Source organism: Orycteropus afer, unplaced genomic scaffold, assembly GCF_000298275.1.
Source record: "Orycteropus afer afer isolate SDZICR_OR568_19922 unplaced genomic scaffold, OryAfe1.0 scaffold00018, whole genome shotgun sequence".
In the NCBI taxonomy this organism is placed as follows: domain Eukaryota; kingdom Metazoa; phylum Chordata; class Mammalia; order Tubulidentata; family Orycteropodidae; genus Orycteropus; species Orycteropus afer.
In genome coordinates this window covers 912,877-928,866 of record NW_006921605.1, presented here as the reverse complement: position 1 = coordinate 928,866, position 15,990 = coordinate 912,877, and the positions used below count along the sequence as shown (strand labels likewise).

The following is a 15,990-nucleotide window of genomic DNA, read 5'->3' as shown; positions in this document are numbered from 1 at the left end:
GTGGGCAGCCCCACCCCACATCCCTGTGCAGATGTCCCACCCGCGGGAGTCCGGAGACAAGGTCCCTGTGAGCAACAGGACAAAAGCCAGCAGCAAACAGCTGGAGCGGAGAAGCCGGCGTGCAGGGCGGGGTACACCAGGACCACCCCATGCGGCCGCCGGGGACGCCACCGCACGGGACAGGCCCGGGCCATCAGCTTCGGCCCCTCATGTCGGCGTCACTGTCACTGCTCTGAGACGGGTCCCCGGGACTCTCCGGGTGGTGCAGCTCCAGAAACCTGGTGATGAGCCTGGCAACGGCCTCCACGTCACTGGGTGGGGCCGACACAGAAGCAACGCGTTACCTTAGGCCAGGAGGTGGCCTTTCACCTCCTGTCCCATGTGGCTGCCTTGAATTGGGGGTGGGGTAGGGGGTACCCCACCGAGCCTCCAGTTGCTGTTGCACACATGCAACCACCAAGCCTCCCGTTCCACTGAGACGTGTGACCTCGACATGCTAGCCCATGACCCCAGGATGCCTGCTTCCCAGGCACCTTGCACACCTCCCAGCCCCACCCCCTCCCTCACCACACCCCAGACCCTCTCCCCTCCCCTCCCCCAGCGTGGATGCAAGGCCTGGGGAGTCGAGAGTCGCACCACCTCTGCCCAGCTCCAGCCTCCCCGACGCCTGCCTCCCCGCCCGCACTCTCTGCCTGACGTCTCCCAGCCCACTTACCTCCGCTGGCCCATGGCCGCACTCTGGGTGAGGGGGTGTGAGAAGCCCGTGGCAAACCGCAGCACTACCACGTAGCCCTTCCCAAAGTAGCGGACCTTCTCCTCCTCCACGTTCACGTCTCGGATGTCACTCAGCAGGACCACCACTGTGGGGCACAGGTCAGCACTGACCCCACACCTGCCCACTCTGTGCCAACGTGCAATGGAGCCCACTCCCCTCGGGGCAAAAGCCTGGCACCATGACCTTAGACATCACGGGTCACTCAGAACTTCAAGGGAAGCCGACTTCAGGCCACCCTGTCGGTGAGGGCCCAGCGCATGCTGCAGCCAACAGATGAGTCTCTGCACCCCGGCTGCTACCACAGCCAAGATCCCCACGGGTTGGCCGGTCGCCACAGACACTCGTTCGCTCTGAGTGTTCAGCCTAACGGGCAGGGTCACACACCAGCCCTTTGCTTCCCTCTCATCCCCAGTTCCTGAGAAGTGCTTTCCTGATCTGAAGCGAGGGGTGACCCACAAGAGTCAGCAGCAGTGGCAGGGAGACCCCTGTTCAGGTACCTGGGGCTGCCCCACAACCCTGCGGTCCTGTGCGGCCATCACGAACCCCACAGAGCCACGCACAGCCTGTGGCCACGTTCCAGGTGACCTCAAGGCCGGTCCCCTACAGGCCAGGTCTCGAGGGGTCAGCTCCACAGCTCACCGGTGGGAGGGGCCGTGCCCAGCCTCACTAGATCCCCATGACTCTAAAGCGCCCGCTGGCCCTTCTCTGAGTACTGCTCACTGAGCTCGAGCCCTGAACTAGAGAACTGCAGGTGTAGTCCCCAGGGGCCTTGTCTACTGGATCCCCCGCTGCCGTGTGGCTGGGTCAGCAACTCTCCAGCTGCAGCCAAAGGCCAAGGGCCCGTCCAGCCCTTGCCACAGGCACCGGAGCAGGTCTGAGGGGAGCAAACGCACCGCCACAAGAGCACCACAAGCCGGTGCGCGCGCACGGGCACGTCTCCAGGCGCCCCGCGGCCCGGTGCCCAGGCCTCACCTTGTTCGTGACCTGCCCTGCACAGAGTCAGCAGCTTCCTGTGCAGGCTCAGCGTCTTCAGGACAGCCTTCCCGGTGCTCTTGTCAAAGACGGCTTCCTGGAAAACCCACCGAAGAGCACCAGCCCAGCTGCGGGCTCTCTGCATGCTGACCACCAGCCGGCTGCCTCCTTGTAGGAGGCCCGAGTCCCCCAACTGCACTGACTGCCCCTCCATGGACCCTGCGTGGTCTCCCCTACAGACAGACGTCCACCCCACCAGCAGCTACGGCCCACGGAGGTGGAGGTGGAGCCGCGGTCCAGTGCAACCCAGCAGCTGACGGTGAACACTTAGGGGGTGTGGTCCCCACCAGAGCCCTGGACCCCTGAAGCCCCAGGGCTGCTTCAAAAGAGCCACATGTCCGGGAACCCGGGCCCTCTTGTTGGTGCCGGGGGAGGGGCAGCCAAGGCTGCCACAGGCTCCTCTTTCCATCCAGAGAAGGATGAGCACACCCGTGAAGGTCAGAAACAAGGACACGGAGATCCAACACCAAAGCAGCACTGGGGGCCGGGCGGCTTCAGGGACTCGTGAAGGTCAAGGGGTGAGGGCACCAAGGACGGCACCCGCCCCCTTCTGTGCCACATGAAGGTGGCACCCAGCGGTAGAGACAATCACAGGAAACAGCTTGGAAGGGTCCTCGGCATGCGATGGTCACAGCCCTAAGGTGCTGCCAGAAGGCCCCCAACACGGAAGAGGCACAACCAGCCACACGCAAGGCCAGTGAGACCAAGCAGACACAAGACTGGAACAAGGGCTTGCAGGTGTTATACCTGTGGGGAGCTCAGATTCCCTGCAGCAGGGTCCGGCCAGGTCCAGAGATGCCTCCTTTCCCCACGTCCCTTGTTGCCCCTGCCCACCCTGGCCCTTACCTCCCAGTCCTCCAGGTTCTGCACCGCCACGAACAGGCAGCCCGTGACGTAGAAGAGCTTCCAGCCTGGCCCATCTGCAGAGCAGACACACGGCGGGTCAGGGAGGGACCGCACTGGGCGGCCAAGGCCAGGAGCCTGGCCCAGACACGGAGGCCTCATTTCCTGGGCAGTGGGGGTGGGACAGCATCTGGTGGGCCCAGGGCCCCCCACCCCATGCTTCTTGGCCCTGTCCCCAGCACCATCAGCAAGGTGGACAACGGCAGGAGGATGGGCAAGCTCTGGGGCCCCTACAGGCCCTTGGGCAGAGAGGGAGAACAGCAGGGCATCTCACACTACGGGGGATGTACGCTGTGCTGGGGGAGGCAGCTGCGAGTTAGCCGAGTCAGGAAGAGGGCGGCAGAGGAAAGGGTTCCCTCCTCTCCCATCCCGGGCCCTGTGGGCGAGGAGTTACCTCCACTGTAGTAGGCAGCAGCCAGGCCAATCGACAGTATTCCTGCAAAAACAACAGCCAGTCCTCATGCCCTGGAGCGTGGCCTCAGCGACCAGGCCCTTCCTATGGCCAGGGATGGCTGGGGGACGGCACAGAGGGGCAAGCAGCAGGGGCTGAGGAGAGAAGCCAAAACCTCTGTCCATGGACGTGGGGTCCACCACACAAAGCTGTCACCGACCCTCATCTACGCAGGCTCGGTCACAGGAACCACAGAAAGGAGACTGCTGCCGCTCACCCTGAGAGCATGTGGTGTGGGACAAGGACAAGACTGTCCCTAAGGAGTCACAGCTTACCACGCAGGGGAATACGCACAGGAACACACACAGAGCACAGCTAACCTCTCCCATGCCTCCTCCCACCCAGCCAACAGGGTCCTCCTGGGGGACGGGTGGGGCCAGGAGCCTCAAGGACCTCCAGAAGGGACTGAGAGTGAGAGCCACACTCCCCCAGCTCATCACTCAGGCCGGGAACAAGCACGAGTCCAGGAGTCGGGCCTGGGAACCTGCCTGGTGTTGTTACGTACGTACTCAGTGCCCACAACGTCTGACCCACAGAAGCCTGCAACGAATATGGCTGATTCCGTTTCTGAGCACCAGCCCTTGGAATTTACCCATGGGCAAAGCTTGAGTCACAGTCATCAAAGCTGACAGAACCAAAAAGGACCTGGGGGCCGTGAATCAGAGCACCTGTGACCGTTGTGTCTGAGCAGCCTGAAGGGAAATCATTGTGACCTGACTGCAGAGAAACAGAGGAAGTTCTAATGGAAGTGTTAAGTGGTGGCACAACAGTGGGCACGTTATTTGTCAAAACAGATAGAAGACAAAATCTGAAAAGAACAAACTCCAGGCACCACCGCCAGGCGCCCGTCTGACCAGCGCTGGGATCTGAAGCAGTGGCGCGGAGGGAGACCTGACGCCCTGGCACGCTTTGTCAAGTCACGGCTTATCTGGGGGGAAACGCAAACCCCTTACCGACCAGCAGCGCCCAGGACCTGATGCCCGGAGCCCTCTTCAGGTGGAGGCAGGAGCCGGTGTGCACCTCCACCTGCATGTACATCCCGGAGCTGAGGGAGAAGAGAGACAGCTAGCTGGGGCCCGGGAGCCCACGGACCAAAAACAAGACCCACCTCCTTCTCCAGAGCCTGCTGGCCAGCCCAGGGCCCAGGGGCTCGAGACCCGGCCGGCCCTTGGCCTTCACCATCCAGACTGACTTTCCCCGACGGCAGCGCTGGTTCATCGTCCCCTATCTTCCTGGAGAGCCCCATCTCTTGGACATCAGTGCCGCTGTGGCCCCCAAACTTCCAGCACCCCAGGTACCCAAACCCCTTGTTAGCCCTGTGCTGGCCTCTACTAAGAGAAAAAAAAGCAAAAGGAAAAGAGGAGTCTGTGTTTTGCTTTCAAAGAAAAGTTATGTTCCGCAGACTCTCATCGGGGTTTGAGACGCCTGGCAGGGGCTGCAAATTCCAGCCTTCTCTTTCCCGGAGGGCAGCTGCTGAGACAGCAGCCTGCATCCAGCAGAGGACCCGGAAGTAAGGAAGGAGGCTTCTACCAACAGTGAGCTCCCCGAGGGCTGCAACAGCCCCGCAGACAGACCCTCCAGCCACTCAAAATCCTGCCTGCAGAGACCAGCTGTGCATAACTTCCCAGGTATGTCTCCTCAAAGTCCAATCAAATTTCTGCCGTTAATAGTGGATTCTAAGTCAACACCTGTTACTGAAACTTAGATCTGGGCAGGGTTGACCCCTGCCCCCTGTCCTAGGGGATATGACTCGCTCCACACGGACCCCCCCAGCCCTCAGGCCTGGTCTTGTCACACGACTCATCCTTTCCGTCACCAACTGCCACCCCCAAGTCTGCGCTCCACGAGAGCAGGACTCTCACTCACTGGAGTCAGGACTCCTTGCAGGTCACACACCTGCCAAAGAAGCCCGGGGCCTAAAGGTTCGGAACAAGAGGCGCCTACCAGCGGGGTTCGAGCCGCCGACCTTTTGGTTGGCAGCCGAGTGCTTTAACCACGGCAGCAGCAGGGCTCCTCTGTTGACTCCTACCTAAAATAAATAATAACTCGGGTTGGCGTGCTTGTCGAGTAAGACAAACAAAATATGCAACTGCTAGTCCAGACGCTCCGGCCGCGTTCGAGACGCGAAGCAGGCGGCGACAGCCTGGGGTAGGCACCGGGGTCCCCGTCCTCTCTAGCTCGGCTCCAGCCATCTGCCCGCGGGGCAGAAGTGGGCACTCGGTCTTCCCGCCCAAGGTCCGTCTGCGAGCGCCTCCCGGATGTCAAACAAACCGCCACACCTGCCGCGGCGTCGGTGCGGAACGAGGGCTCCGGACTGGCAGGGCCACGAGAGGGCGCACCAAGGGTCGGGTCCTCCCGAAACTTCCGCGTGTGAAAGGCCGGAGCACCGAAAAGAGACCCCTGCCCCGTCCCCCACCGCCCTGCCTCCCCGGCAACCCAGGAGGCCCGCCTGGGCCAAAGGCGCCTACCGAGGGGCTGTCCGCGCCCGCGCTACGGCCAAGGGACCCGGACCCGCGGCGAGCGAACGGAGGGCAGCAGTGACACCTACTTCCGGACTCTTGGGGATGGGGGCGGTGCTCACTTCCGGACTCGCGGGGGCGGGGGCTGCGCTTACTTCCGGACCGGAGAGGCAGGGGCGGTGCTCCACTTCGCTTCTCCGAGGTGGCCACATGGTTTACTTCGGGGCTCAGCGTGGGATTAATGGGCCGAGAGGGGTCCGGCGCTGAATGCTGGAATTCGAATTTAACCGCCCCCACCCCTCCCCCTCTGGAGTGGTAGAATAATCATCTCTAGTTTGACAACATACCAAACCAGAACCAAACCCACTGCCATGGAGTCGATTCTGACTCGTGGACCCTAGAGGACAGAATAGAACTGCCTATAGGGTTTCCATCTTTACGGAGGCGAACTGCCTCATCTTTTTCCTGCGGAGCAGCTGTGGGGTTCAACTCGGCTTCAAAGTGGCATGGTCTGACATCACCTTTCCTGCTGCTTCCTCATCTGGTCAAAATGACAGATTTGGTTGCCATGCACTGTGAGCGCTGTCCTTTCCGGTTGAAAGCCCCGGTTCAAACCACCAAAGCACTTTAACCACTGTGCTACCAGGGCTCCTTGGGAACCCCACAGATGGTCACTATGTTGGCCCAATCTTTTGGAGGGAGACTTGTAGTAGGAGAGTTTTCTCCAAGGAAACCTTCCAGCAGTCCAATAGGGAAGAGCCCCAGTGAGTGATTAAAGCTCAAGGCTGTGTTCCAATCTACCAGCTGCTCAGCGGGAGGAAAATCTGCCAGTCTGCTTCCGTAAAGACTGACACGGTTATAGATACACTCCTTGGCGATGTCAACCATGCGAGAACAGAGGACTGTGTCTGCACAGGGAGACAGCTTGGGGGCAGGGGTGCATGGAGGGGAGGAAGTGGGAAGGAAGCTGTTGAATTGTGGGAAATTGCAGTCACTGTCATGACACAAAAGTGCATGAGAGCTGCTGTATGGAAAGTGAATTTGCTCCGTAAACTTTCACCCAAATCACAATAAAATAAAATAAAAGATGTACAACTTTAGAAGCCCCTATGGGGCAGTTCTACTCTGTCCTACAGGGTTGCTATGAGTTGAAACCAAGGGCCCCTGGGTTTTGTGTTTTGGGGCAGTCTGTTGCTCCACCCTCTATCTAAACATTCCCCACCTTGCTGCTGCTATTCTGCAGTGAGGGCTCTTGCCCAGTGCCGATCACATCTCCCTACAGCAGGGACCCCAGATGCCAATTTCTCACCAGAAAAAGTACAAAAGGCCCTAGCTGGAACTAGAGAACTCCACCACACGGCCACTGCCCATTTCACCACTTCAGGGGTCTCCAACGTGGAATGGTCAGGATGCTAGAAAAACTAGAGCTTAGTCTAGATTTACTGTTCTCTTTTCTTTTTATACCTATTTTTGAGTATTTTATAATTTACCAAACATTAGTACAACAGTGCATATGATTCTATAAATAAACATACACAACATATCACTATGGAAGCAGGCCCAACCTTCTTTCCAAAAAGTGCCTTCTGGGTAGCAGTCAAATGCCTTAGGCACTACGCCACCAGAGCTCCTGTAAAGTAGTACCGTTACCCGCAATTTTTAAAACATGTTGGTACAGCTGGGAGCTCTACTGATACCACCTTGGAAACCCAAGGAGGGGTCGCTATGAGTCGGATTGGACTTGACGCCATTGGGTTTGGTTTGGTGCTTCTACTTTACCAGACTCCTGTGGTTCTCACACTTGAATGGCCATCAGAAGCACCAAGAGGGCTTGTTAAAACAGATCTGGGCCCTGTTCCCACTGTTTCTAATTCAGTAGGTCTTGGGAGAGGAGCTCAGAACTGAGGTGGCGCTGGTTACTTCTGGTCTTGGGACCACTCTAAGAGCTGCTGTTCTTGGCTTCAACCAAGTTCCTCGGCCTGATTCCTCAGCTCACAGTCCATCTTGCTGAAGTGCTCTTCCCTCTGTTAAGATCCTACATTTTGTTTGATTGATCAATACATTTTAACTGGAATAAAATTCGCACTGAAACAATAATTATTCTTTGCTTTGTAAAACGAACAGGAGCGCTGGGAGTGCAGTGCCTGAGGCATCTGACTGCTAACCAGAAGGTTGGGTTCAAACTCACCAGCCACTTACCAGAAGACTGGGCAATCTACTTCCCTAAAGATTTACAGTCTCAGAAACCCAAAGCGGGTTGCTATGAGTTGGAATCGATCTGATGGCAGTGAATTCAGTGAATTTGGGTTTTCTTTCTTTCTTTCTTTTTGTAAAATGTAGGGGACGGAATCACCAGTATACTTGGTAAAATCGGAGTCAAACGGTCTCCATTGAAAATCTGTCTTCGTGCTGTCGGGTTCAGTCCATGCGTTCACGGCTGGGTGCGGCCGCGCCTGCGCACTGGTCTCGGCTGTCCAGCGACACTGCAGGGCCTGCGGCGCGCCTACAAGACTCGCCTCGGGGTGGCGATGGCAGCTTGTCACGAGCAAAGGTGACCTCAGCCAGGGAGGGACGGTGTCCCGACGCCCGACTGATAGGGCTGTGCCCAGCCGCGGCTCCGAGGGCCGCCAGTCCTGCCAAGGTCCCAGCCCGGCTGCCCGCGAAGTCCCTGGGGTGGCCGCTTGACCCGAGCGAGAACGAAATGCCCCTACAAACCAGACCCCGGCCTCCAAGGCTTCCGGGCCAGCGCTGACTCGCGCTCCGCCCCCGCACCCGATTGGTTCCAGAGCCTCTCCCGCCCCTTCCCTACGCCCTCATTGGCCTAGACTGGGCCTTTTAGAGGTGGAGCTAGGCACGGATTCGCGAGCTTCGATTGGCTCTAGGTCCTATCCCGCCCCTTCCCAGAGTCCTCATTGGCCTAGAGTACGCCGCGTGGGGATGGGGCCGTGCCACCTCCGCGCCGGGGGCGAGGACAACAAAGGGCTGCGGGCGGCGGCAGCCGTGCCCCGAGTCTCCGGTATTTCCTTCAGGGTCAGGCGCCCTACCCTCGCGCCCGCCGCCCGCGCCCCGGGGCCTCCAGATGAAGTGTGAGCACTGCACGCGGAAGGTGAGCCCCGACTGGGCCGAGTCGGGCCGGGGTTGGTCGGCTTGAGGGGCGAAGGTCGGGGCCGGAGCGTTCTGTGAAGGGGCCAGGGTGTCGGACCGGGGGCTCACACATGGATCGGCCGCCCGCAGGGAGCGCCGAGGGTCGGTCTGGGGATTGGGGAGGGGGCCAAGGCTGGCCGTCCGCAGAGGGCGCCAGCGGTCGGTCTGGGGGTCGGGGACGGGGCCGAGGGCCGGCCGTTTGCCCTGAGAGGGCCCGGGGGTCGGTCTGGAGGTGGCGGCCCGGTTCTTGTGGCCCCATCGCCCCCGGAGGAGGCTGCGAATGGAAGCCTCGATGAGAGTTGCGCCACCGGGAGCGGCGCCCGGGCCCGTTCCGCGGGCGGCCGGGCTCAGCGCTGTGCCCCGCATGCGCTCCCTGCTGTCGGGCCTGGAGAGTAGTCCCAGGGTCTGCGCCCGGGTGGAGGCCTGGAGGCTGTGAGTTCTAGACGCCAACCCGCGGGGAAGGCTGCCTTGGCACCTTGCCCAGCAGCGCCCTTTCCTGGTCCACATTGACCGTGTCCGGGATGAACGATTAGTGGCTTAGTGTTCAGTGCACTTGTCCGTCCTCTGTGCCCCAAAAATATTTTTAACCAACAAAAAGCCAAACCAAAACCAAACCTCCCGCTGTCACCACTCAGGACAGTTGCATCAGATACTGTCCTTGGTGTGAGCAGTGGACATGTAACCAAAACTGCAGGTAGCTTGTTTTGGGGGGGGGTTTTAATACGTTTTTAATAACCCGCATGCTCGTAGTAACATGACAGTACACAGTCGTGTAGGGTACACAGGACCAGCCTCCTCTCCCTCCCTGCCCAGCCGGCTCCGTCCCCTAACAGTGGTCTCTGACGTTGGCCTTTTCCCTTCAAGTCTGTCTCTGGGCGATAATAACACACGTAAACACGCACACCTGAGATCTTTGTGTTTGCTTTTACAAAGACTGGATCACAACATGCTGCTTCTTCTGTAACTTGCGTGTTTTTTCCACTCAATACTACGGGAGGCATGTTTCAGAGCGTTCCATGCAGAAATTGCCCGCTCTTCGTAGTAACTACCCCGTTCACGAGGACAGGTGCGTCCAGGTGTTCCAACCTGCATCACCCTGTAATGGAAGGCTGTGGGTCTTCTCATTGCCGTTCCTACAGACAGTGCACATGCATGTGTGTCCTTGGTGGTGGGTACCTGTTTTCTGTAGGAGGGGTTTCTAGTCATGAGGCTGAACAGTCCAAGGGTATGTCAGTCTAGTACGTACAGGGAGACCCAAAGCTGCTCATTCGTGTGCTTGTCTGCTTCTTTAAGGAATGCAATAAGAAAACAAAAACTGATGACCAAGAAAATGCCTTGGTTGATGCGACCAGTCCAGCCCGGGAGAAGGAAGAAGTGAGTATATTTCTAGTGTTGTATCACATTTTCTATCTTCCCTTCAGGGACTTTTCTCACCGTACACATCACTGCTCTCAAACACACAGAAGTAAAACTGAAAGAGGTTAAGGAGGGGCTTCGCCAGGGCTCCGGCTGCATGGAGGCCAGTCAGCAGCGTACTTCTTCAGGGAAGTGCCTTCCCAAGGGCCTAAACCAACTGCCTTTGGACAAAAGAAAGACACCAGCCTTAGTCACTGAGTAGAAGTAATAATGTGACATTTAAACCGCAAGCTCTTTTTCTAATGTAGGTTCCGTTCTGTAAAATGGGAGTTTAGATGAATAACTTTTAGCTTTTCAAATTTCATAATTCTGTAAGTATGTTTCTTTTCCTCATGGTTTCTTCTCTAATCCAGTTAATGAAGTTTTTCGCCCTCTTTAGTTAGAAGTGATGGTTATGTTTACTAGGTAGATGCCCTGTGCTGGGTGCCCTAGAAGGTGCCGTGTGCGCTGGGCTCCTGTGCTCAGCGCAGTGTCCCAGGTGGGCCCTGTGGCCATCCCCATTTTACAGCGAGAAAGACACAGGTGAGACAGGTTAAGTCCCTTCTTCCAGGGGAAGCTAAGGAGACTGTGTTTTCCTTACAGTCCTTAGTGGATTTTCCCTTAAAGTTTTATGGTCCCAATGTGACATTTACTGTGATAAGCACTTGTCTGGCTCCTCCTGTGTCCATCCTTGTGCTTTGGGGACCATGAAGGACTCAGGGAGTAGGAAGGGGATGAAGCATGGGCTCTAAGAGGCATCCTGCATGTTAGGAGGGAGGGAGCTTTTGGGCCCCAAAGCCAGTGCAACCCATGCCTGACACCCAACCCCTGTGCACACAGTTCCTTATCAGAGTTGGGAGTCGGGAGTGGGGGTCGGGTTGCATCCCTGTGCTACAGGCAAGATAAGCCCTGTGCTTCCCTGGGCTGCCTTGTCGGAGACACCACTTAGAGTAGGGTGGGGTGAGCGCTCACAGTGGGACATACTAAGCTGGGACAGTGTGGACAGGAGTGGTCCTGGGAAGGGGCTGAGGCTCTCTTCAGCCAAGCCAATGGCAGATGGGGGTTGGTGAGGATGTAAGAACTGTTGTTGAAGAATCAGGGCAAAACGTTGTCCTTCTTTTCTAGAAGGGAGAATTCCATAAGTTGGCTGATGGCAAAATATTTCTGAGTGACTGTCTGGCTTGTGACAGCTGCGTGACTACAGGAGAAGGGGTCCGAATTTCCCAGCAGAATGCCAAGGACTTCTTCCGCGTTGTGAACCTCAATAAGGTGTGACGTGCGCCTGACAGCCCGCTGCCTCGGGGAAGGTGGGCGGAGGGGCCAATGATGCCTCTGCGCCCAGTGATTGAGGTGTGTGTGTGTGAGCAATGGTGCACGTGTGAGCGTGGATGTGGGTGAGCAAGAGGTACGTGTGTGAGCATGCGTGTGTGTGAGCAAGGGATGCATGGGTGAGCATGCGTGTGTGTGTGAGCGAGGGATGCATGTATGTGTGAGCGAGCTATGCACGTGTGAGCATGCATGTGTGTGAGTGAGGGATGTATGTGTGAGCGAAGGATGCACATATGAGCATGCATGTGTACATGAACGAGAGGTGCACATGTGAGCGTGCACGTGTGAGCATGTGTATGAGGTGTACATGTGTGAGCGTGAATGTGTGGGAGCGAGGGATACACACATGAGCATGAATGAGCGAGGGATATACATGTAAACATGCATGTGTATGGGTGAGGGATGCACATGTGAGCATGAATGGGTGAGCAAAGTGTACACGTGTGAGCATGAATGTGTGGGAATGAGGAATGCACATGTGGGCATGCATGTGTGTGAGCGAGTGATGCATGTGTGAGTATGAATGTGAGCAAGGTATATATGTGTAAGTGTGCCTGGGTGAGGTGTACATGTGAGCATACATGTGTGAGTGAGGTATACATGTGAATGAGTATGCCTGGGTGAGGTGTACATGTGTGGGCATGCATGTGCCTGGGTGAGGTGTACATGTGTGAATGAGTGTACCTGGGTGAGGTGTACATGTATGTGTGAGCAAGGGGTGCATGTGAATGAGTGTGTCTGGGTAAAGTGTACATGTGTGAGTGTGTGTGAGTGAAGGGTGTGTGTGTGAGTGTTGAGTCTTCCTGTTTCAGAGTATGTGTGTCCGTGGATAGGTGTGTGTACGTGCACTGAAATTGAGTGGTTCTTGGGTTAGTTCTGGTTTTCAGGGTCAGTGTAGGTGGTGTATGTGTCCACCCAGGTACTTGGGTTTACTGATGTTATACTGTTGCTAGGACTCCCAGAGCCTTTTGGATCAGGAGTTCTGTCCCATTTACGATCCTGATTCTTCTGTTCTTTTTTCTTAACTGTGACTTCCGGTGTTTGTCTCTTTTAGTCATCACTGTTCCATTTTGTTTGTTCCTGACTTCTCAGTAAGGAGCTGCCTTCTTGCACTGCCCCTTGTCCCCACGTGCATAACGTCATTCTGTTCTACCTTTAGAAATGCGATACCTCACAGCACAAAGTGCTGGCTGTGTCTGTGTGTCCTCAGTCGTTGCCTTATTTTGCTGCTAAATTCAACCTCAGTGTGACTGATGCTTCCAGAAGACTCTGCGGCTTCCTCAAAGGTCTGGGTGAGTTGACTTTGGATGTTTCAGTAACTTGAGTTTATAACTGCACTTTTATCTTTCAAGTTCACGTTTCAAGGGCACAACATGGATGAGAAACGTTCACGAGAGTCTGGCTTGTGGTATGTAACACGACCCAGCTCTGTGTCCTGCACCTAGCTTGGATCTGTGGAGATGTTCCCACCCCACCTTACCATGCAAATGGGTGTTTGCTGCCATGGGGCCATTGCCTGGCTAAGAGTGGGGGGTGGGGGGGCCTTCCAGAACTGATTGGCATCTCGGGTCATGGCCTGGCTGGCAGTGGTGGGGGATGGACTGAACGTCTGGACTGATCGGTATCTGGTTTCCCAAGGAGCAGTTTGCAGAGCAGGAGTGTCAGGAAGTAGTTGGGTTCAGTTTATGTGGGGAAAAGAAGAGGGTAGTTCAGCAATAGGAGCCAGGACCCAGATGACAGCACTGGAATAGTAAGGCCTAGAACAAGAAGGAAAATTCTCCTGCATTTTCTGCTTTCACAAAACTCCCAGCCCCTGCATCCTTGCATCCTGGCCACCTGGCATGTAACATCTCCAAAGGGGACTTGACCAGACAGGGTTCTTCTTACTCACATGGCTGTTCTGAGACTCACGTAGACTGGGGACAGTGAGCAAAGACCAAGTGAGTCCTGGGAACTGGCCTTATGAGATCAGGCCAGGATCTGCAGGGCCAGCCCAGAGCCACACGGCCCCTCCACATGTCTGCTACAGCAAGCACCCTAGACCATAGCCATGTCACAGCACTGCAAGCATAGCCACTGACAGGGGCACTAGGTTGTCCCTTTATGACGTTATTCTTGAAAGCCTGAGGCTAGCCTAGTTTCACCCAGGACCAAAGCTGAAAAACACTAAATCTTTTCATGGTCAAAGTCCCTATTGGCGTTGGGGGGAGGTTTATTTAAAATATATAGTTGAATGATTTTGGCAGCAAAAAATGTACATCTGCAGTGAAACTGGTTTCTTGAGGTAATACTTTGAAATTTACAGTACTCCTTTTTAAAAACAATTGGCTCTTTTTGAGATTTAGACTTGCTCTGGATACTACAGTGGAATGAGGGATATCTTTATTGATGTCAGATGGATCTTGGCTGGAAGCAAAGAGTACCAGAAAGATGTTTACTTGTGTTCTGTTGACTATGCCAAAGCATTCAACTGTGTGTATCATAACAAATTATGGATAACATTGAGAAAAATGGGAATTCTAGACCACTTGATTGTTCTCATGAGGAACCTATACATAGATCAGGAAGCTGTCATTCAAACAGACAAAGGGATACTGCATGGTTTAAATTCAGGAAGGGAGAGTGCGTCACGGTTGTATCCTTTCACCATACTTGCTCAATATGTGTGCTGAGCCATAATCTGAGAAGCTGGACTATATGAAGAATGCAACATCAGGATTGGAGTAAGACTCATTAACAACCTGCAGTATAGAGATGACACAGCCTTGCTGAAAGTGAGCATGACTGGGAGAGTTTACTGGTGGGGGTGTAGTAAATTAGCTGGTACGGCTTTTCTAGCCATAAGTCTTTATAAACTCTGTGGTGGAATTTGCTGTGAGCAATTGAGGAGCTCCTGATTGTTAAAGTTGTCCACCTGGGGTATTTCTGTTGAGAGTGGCACAAAGCAGTGTTCTGGAAAGTTTGTGCTCTCTCAGGTGCTTAGAATTCTAATGTTATGATTGGTTAGTTTGGCCATTCTGCCAGGCTCAAAGGAGCCCTACTAAAGGCAGAAGGAGTCTCTCTGACTGCTGGCTGAGAGAAGGACATGCTGCTGAGAGAAATGTGCTCCTGAGAGACATGCATTGCTGGGAGAGAGACGTAAGAGATACTCATTGCTGGGAGAGACACTGAGAGACATGCACTGCTGAGAGAGAGACTGAGAGAGACTGTTGGCTGAGACAGCGGGCTGAGAGAGACTGAGCGTGTTCCTGAACTTAAATTATAGCCTGGTGCTTCCCTAACAAACCCCATAATATGTGAGTTCTGTGTGGCCACTGCAGCAAATTATCAAATCCAGCAGAGAGGTGGTAGGTGCTGCGGGAGGAATGGTTGGTGTCAGGGTTGGTGTCGGCTGGAGGGAGGCGGCCTGTCTGGCCTCGCAGGGTTAGGCTTTGGGCTGCTGGTGGTGTTTCTGTCTTCCTCTTGTGGGGTTAGAGGAGGTCAGAAGATGTGGCCTCCTTATCTTTTTTGGCAATGGTGAAGATTAAAGTCTACAGTCTGCAGTATGGATTACTCCTCAACATAAAGAAAACAAAAATCCTCACAACTGGACCAGTAAGCAGCATCGTGATAAACGGAGAAAAGATTGAAGTTGTCAAAGATTGCATATCACTTGGATCCACAATCAACATGCTTGGAAGCAGCAGTCAAGATATCAGACTGCGTATTACACTGGGCATATCTGTTGTAAAAGACCTCTTTAAAGTGCTGAAGAGCAAAGATGTCTCTTTGAAGACTAAGGTGCACCTAACCCAAGCCATGGTGTTTTCAGTAGCCTCATGTGCATGTGAGAGCCAGACAGTGGATAAGGGAGAGGAAGGAAGAGTAGATGCTTTTGAGTTGTGCTGGAGAAGAATACTGAAAGTACCATGGACTGCCAGAAGAACGAACAAATCTGTCCTGAAAAGGAATGCCCCTTGGAAGCAAGAATGGCCAGACTTTGCCTCACCTACTTTGGTCATGGTGTCAGAAGGGACCATTCCCTGGAGGAGGATATCATGCTTGGTAAAGTGGAGGGTCAGCGATAAAGGGGAAGGCCCTCGAAGAGATGGATGACACGGTGGTTGCAGCAGTGGGCCCAAGGATAGTGTGGATCGTGAGGGTGGTGCAGGACTGGGCTGTGCTTCGTTCTGTTGTACACGGCATCACTATGAGTCAGCGCCAGCTCAATGGCACCTAGGAACAGCAGCAATATTTTGTAATCACTGAGCATGACCATGTCCCTCTGTCTCAGGCTTACTGATACTAAGAACAGTCTAAGCTTTAAGAAAGAGACAGCTAGTTAAAAACTAACATAGGAGGAGTTCCGGCAAGATGACAAACTAGGCACAAGGACTGCACAGACGCTCTTCAACAAAGAAAAGGGAAACCACTTAACACAGACACAGAAGATAATCTTGGACCCCTGAGCCTTGAAGGGAAGGATACAAAAGTGGACTAAACCCCAACTAGCAGAAGAATTT

General features: G+C 55.0%; 2 protein-coding genes across 2 annotated transcripts in view; one reads left to right on the top strand and one right to left on the bottom strand.

Moving 5' to 3' along the window:
- Nucleotides 1-193: 193 nt before the first annotated feature.
- LOC103213993 (cytochrome b-245 chaperone 1) lies at nucleotides 194-4,199 on the bottom strand. Its single transcript, XM_007959790.1, has 6 exons — nucleotides 4,115-4,199; nucleotides 3,105-3,146; nucleotides 2,654-2,727; nucleotides 1,748-1,844; nucleotides 716-860; nucleotides 194-311 (listed from the first exon to the last, which is right to left on the bottom strand). The coding sequence occupies exons 1-6, from the start codon at nucleotides 4,197-4,199 to the stop codon at nucleotides 194-196; spliced, it is 561 nt and encodes a 186-aa protein (XP_007957981.1).
- Nucleotides 4,200-8,699: 4,500 nt separating this feature from the next.
- Nucleotides 8,700-15,990, top strand: part of NARF (nuclear prelamin A recognition factor) — a 31,821-nt gene continuing 24,530 nt past the window's right edge. The window contains exons 1-4 of the mRNA XM_007959788.1: nucleotides 8,700-8,726; nucleotides 10,058-10,138; nucleotides 11,285-11,428; nucleotides 12,648-12,780. Coding sequence (XP_007957979.1) covers nucleotides 8,700-8,726; nucleotides 10,058-10,138; nucleotides 11,285-11,428; nucleotides 12,648-12,780 — 385 coding nt within the window. The remainder of the gene's footprint in view (nucleotides 8,727-10,057; nucleotides 10,139-11,284; nucleotides 11,429-12,647; nucleotides 12,781-15,990) is intronic.

What these genes read in the sequence shown, in the direction of transcription:
- LOC103213993 (XM_007959790.1), bottom strand. Translation starts at nt 4,199, where the DNA reads ATGTACATGCAGGTGGAGGTGCACACCGGCTCCTGCCTCCACCTGAAG. An exon ending in TGCTGCCTACTACAGTGGAG is followed by an intron (nt 2,728 to 3,104) that starts GTAACTCCTCGC and finishes TCTGCTCTGCAG; the next exon opens with ATGGGCCAGGCTGGAAGCTC. An exon ending in CAGGGCAGGTCACGAACAAG is followed by an intron (nt 861 to 1,747) that starts GTGAGGCCTGGG and finishes TGTGCCCCACAG; the next exon opens with TGGTGGTCCTGCTGAGTGAC.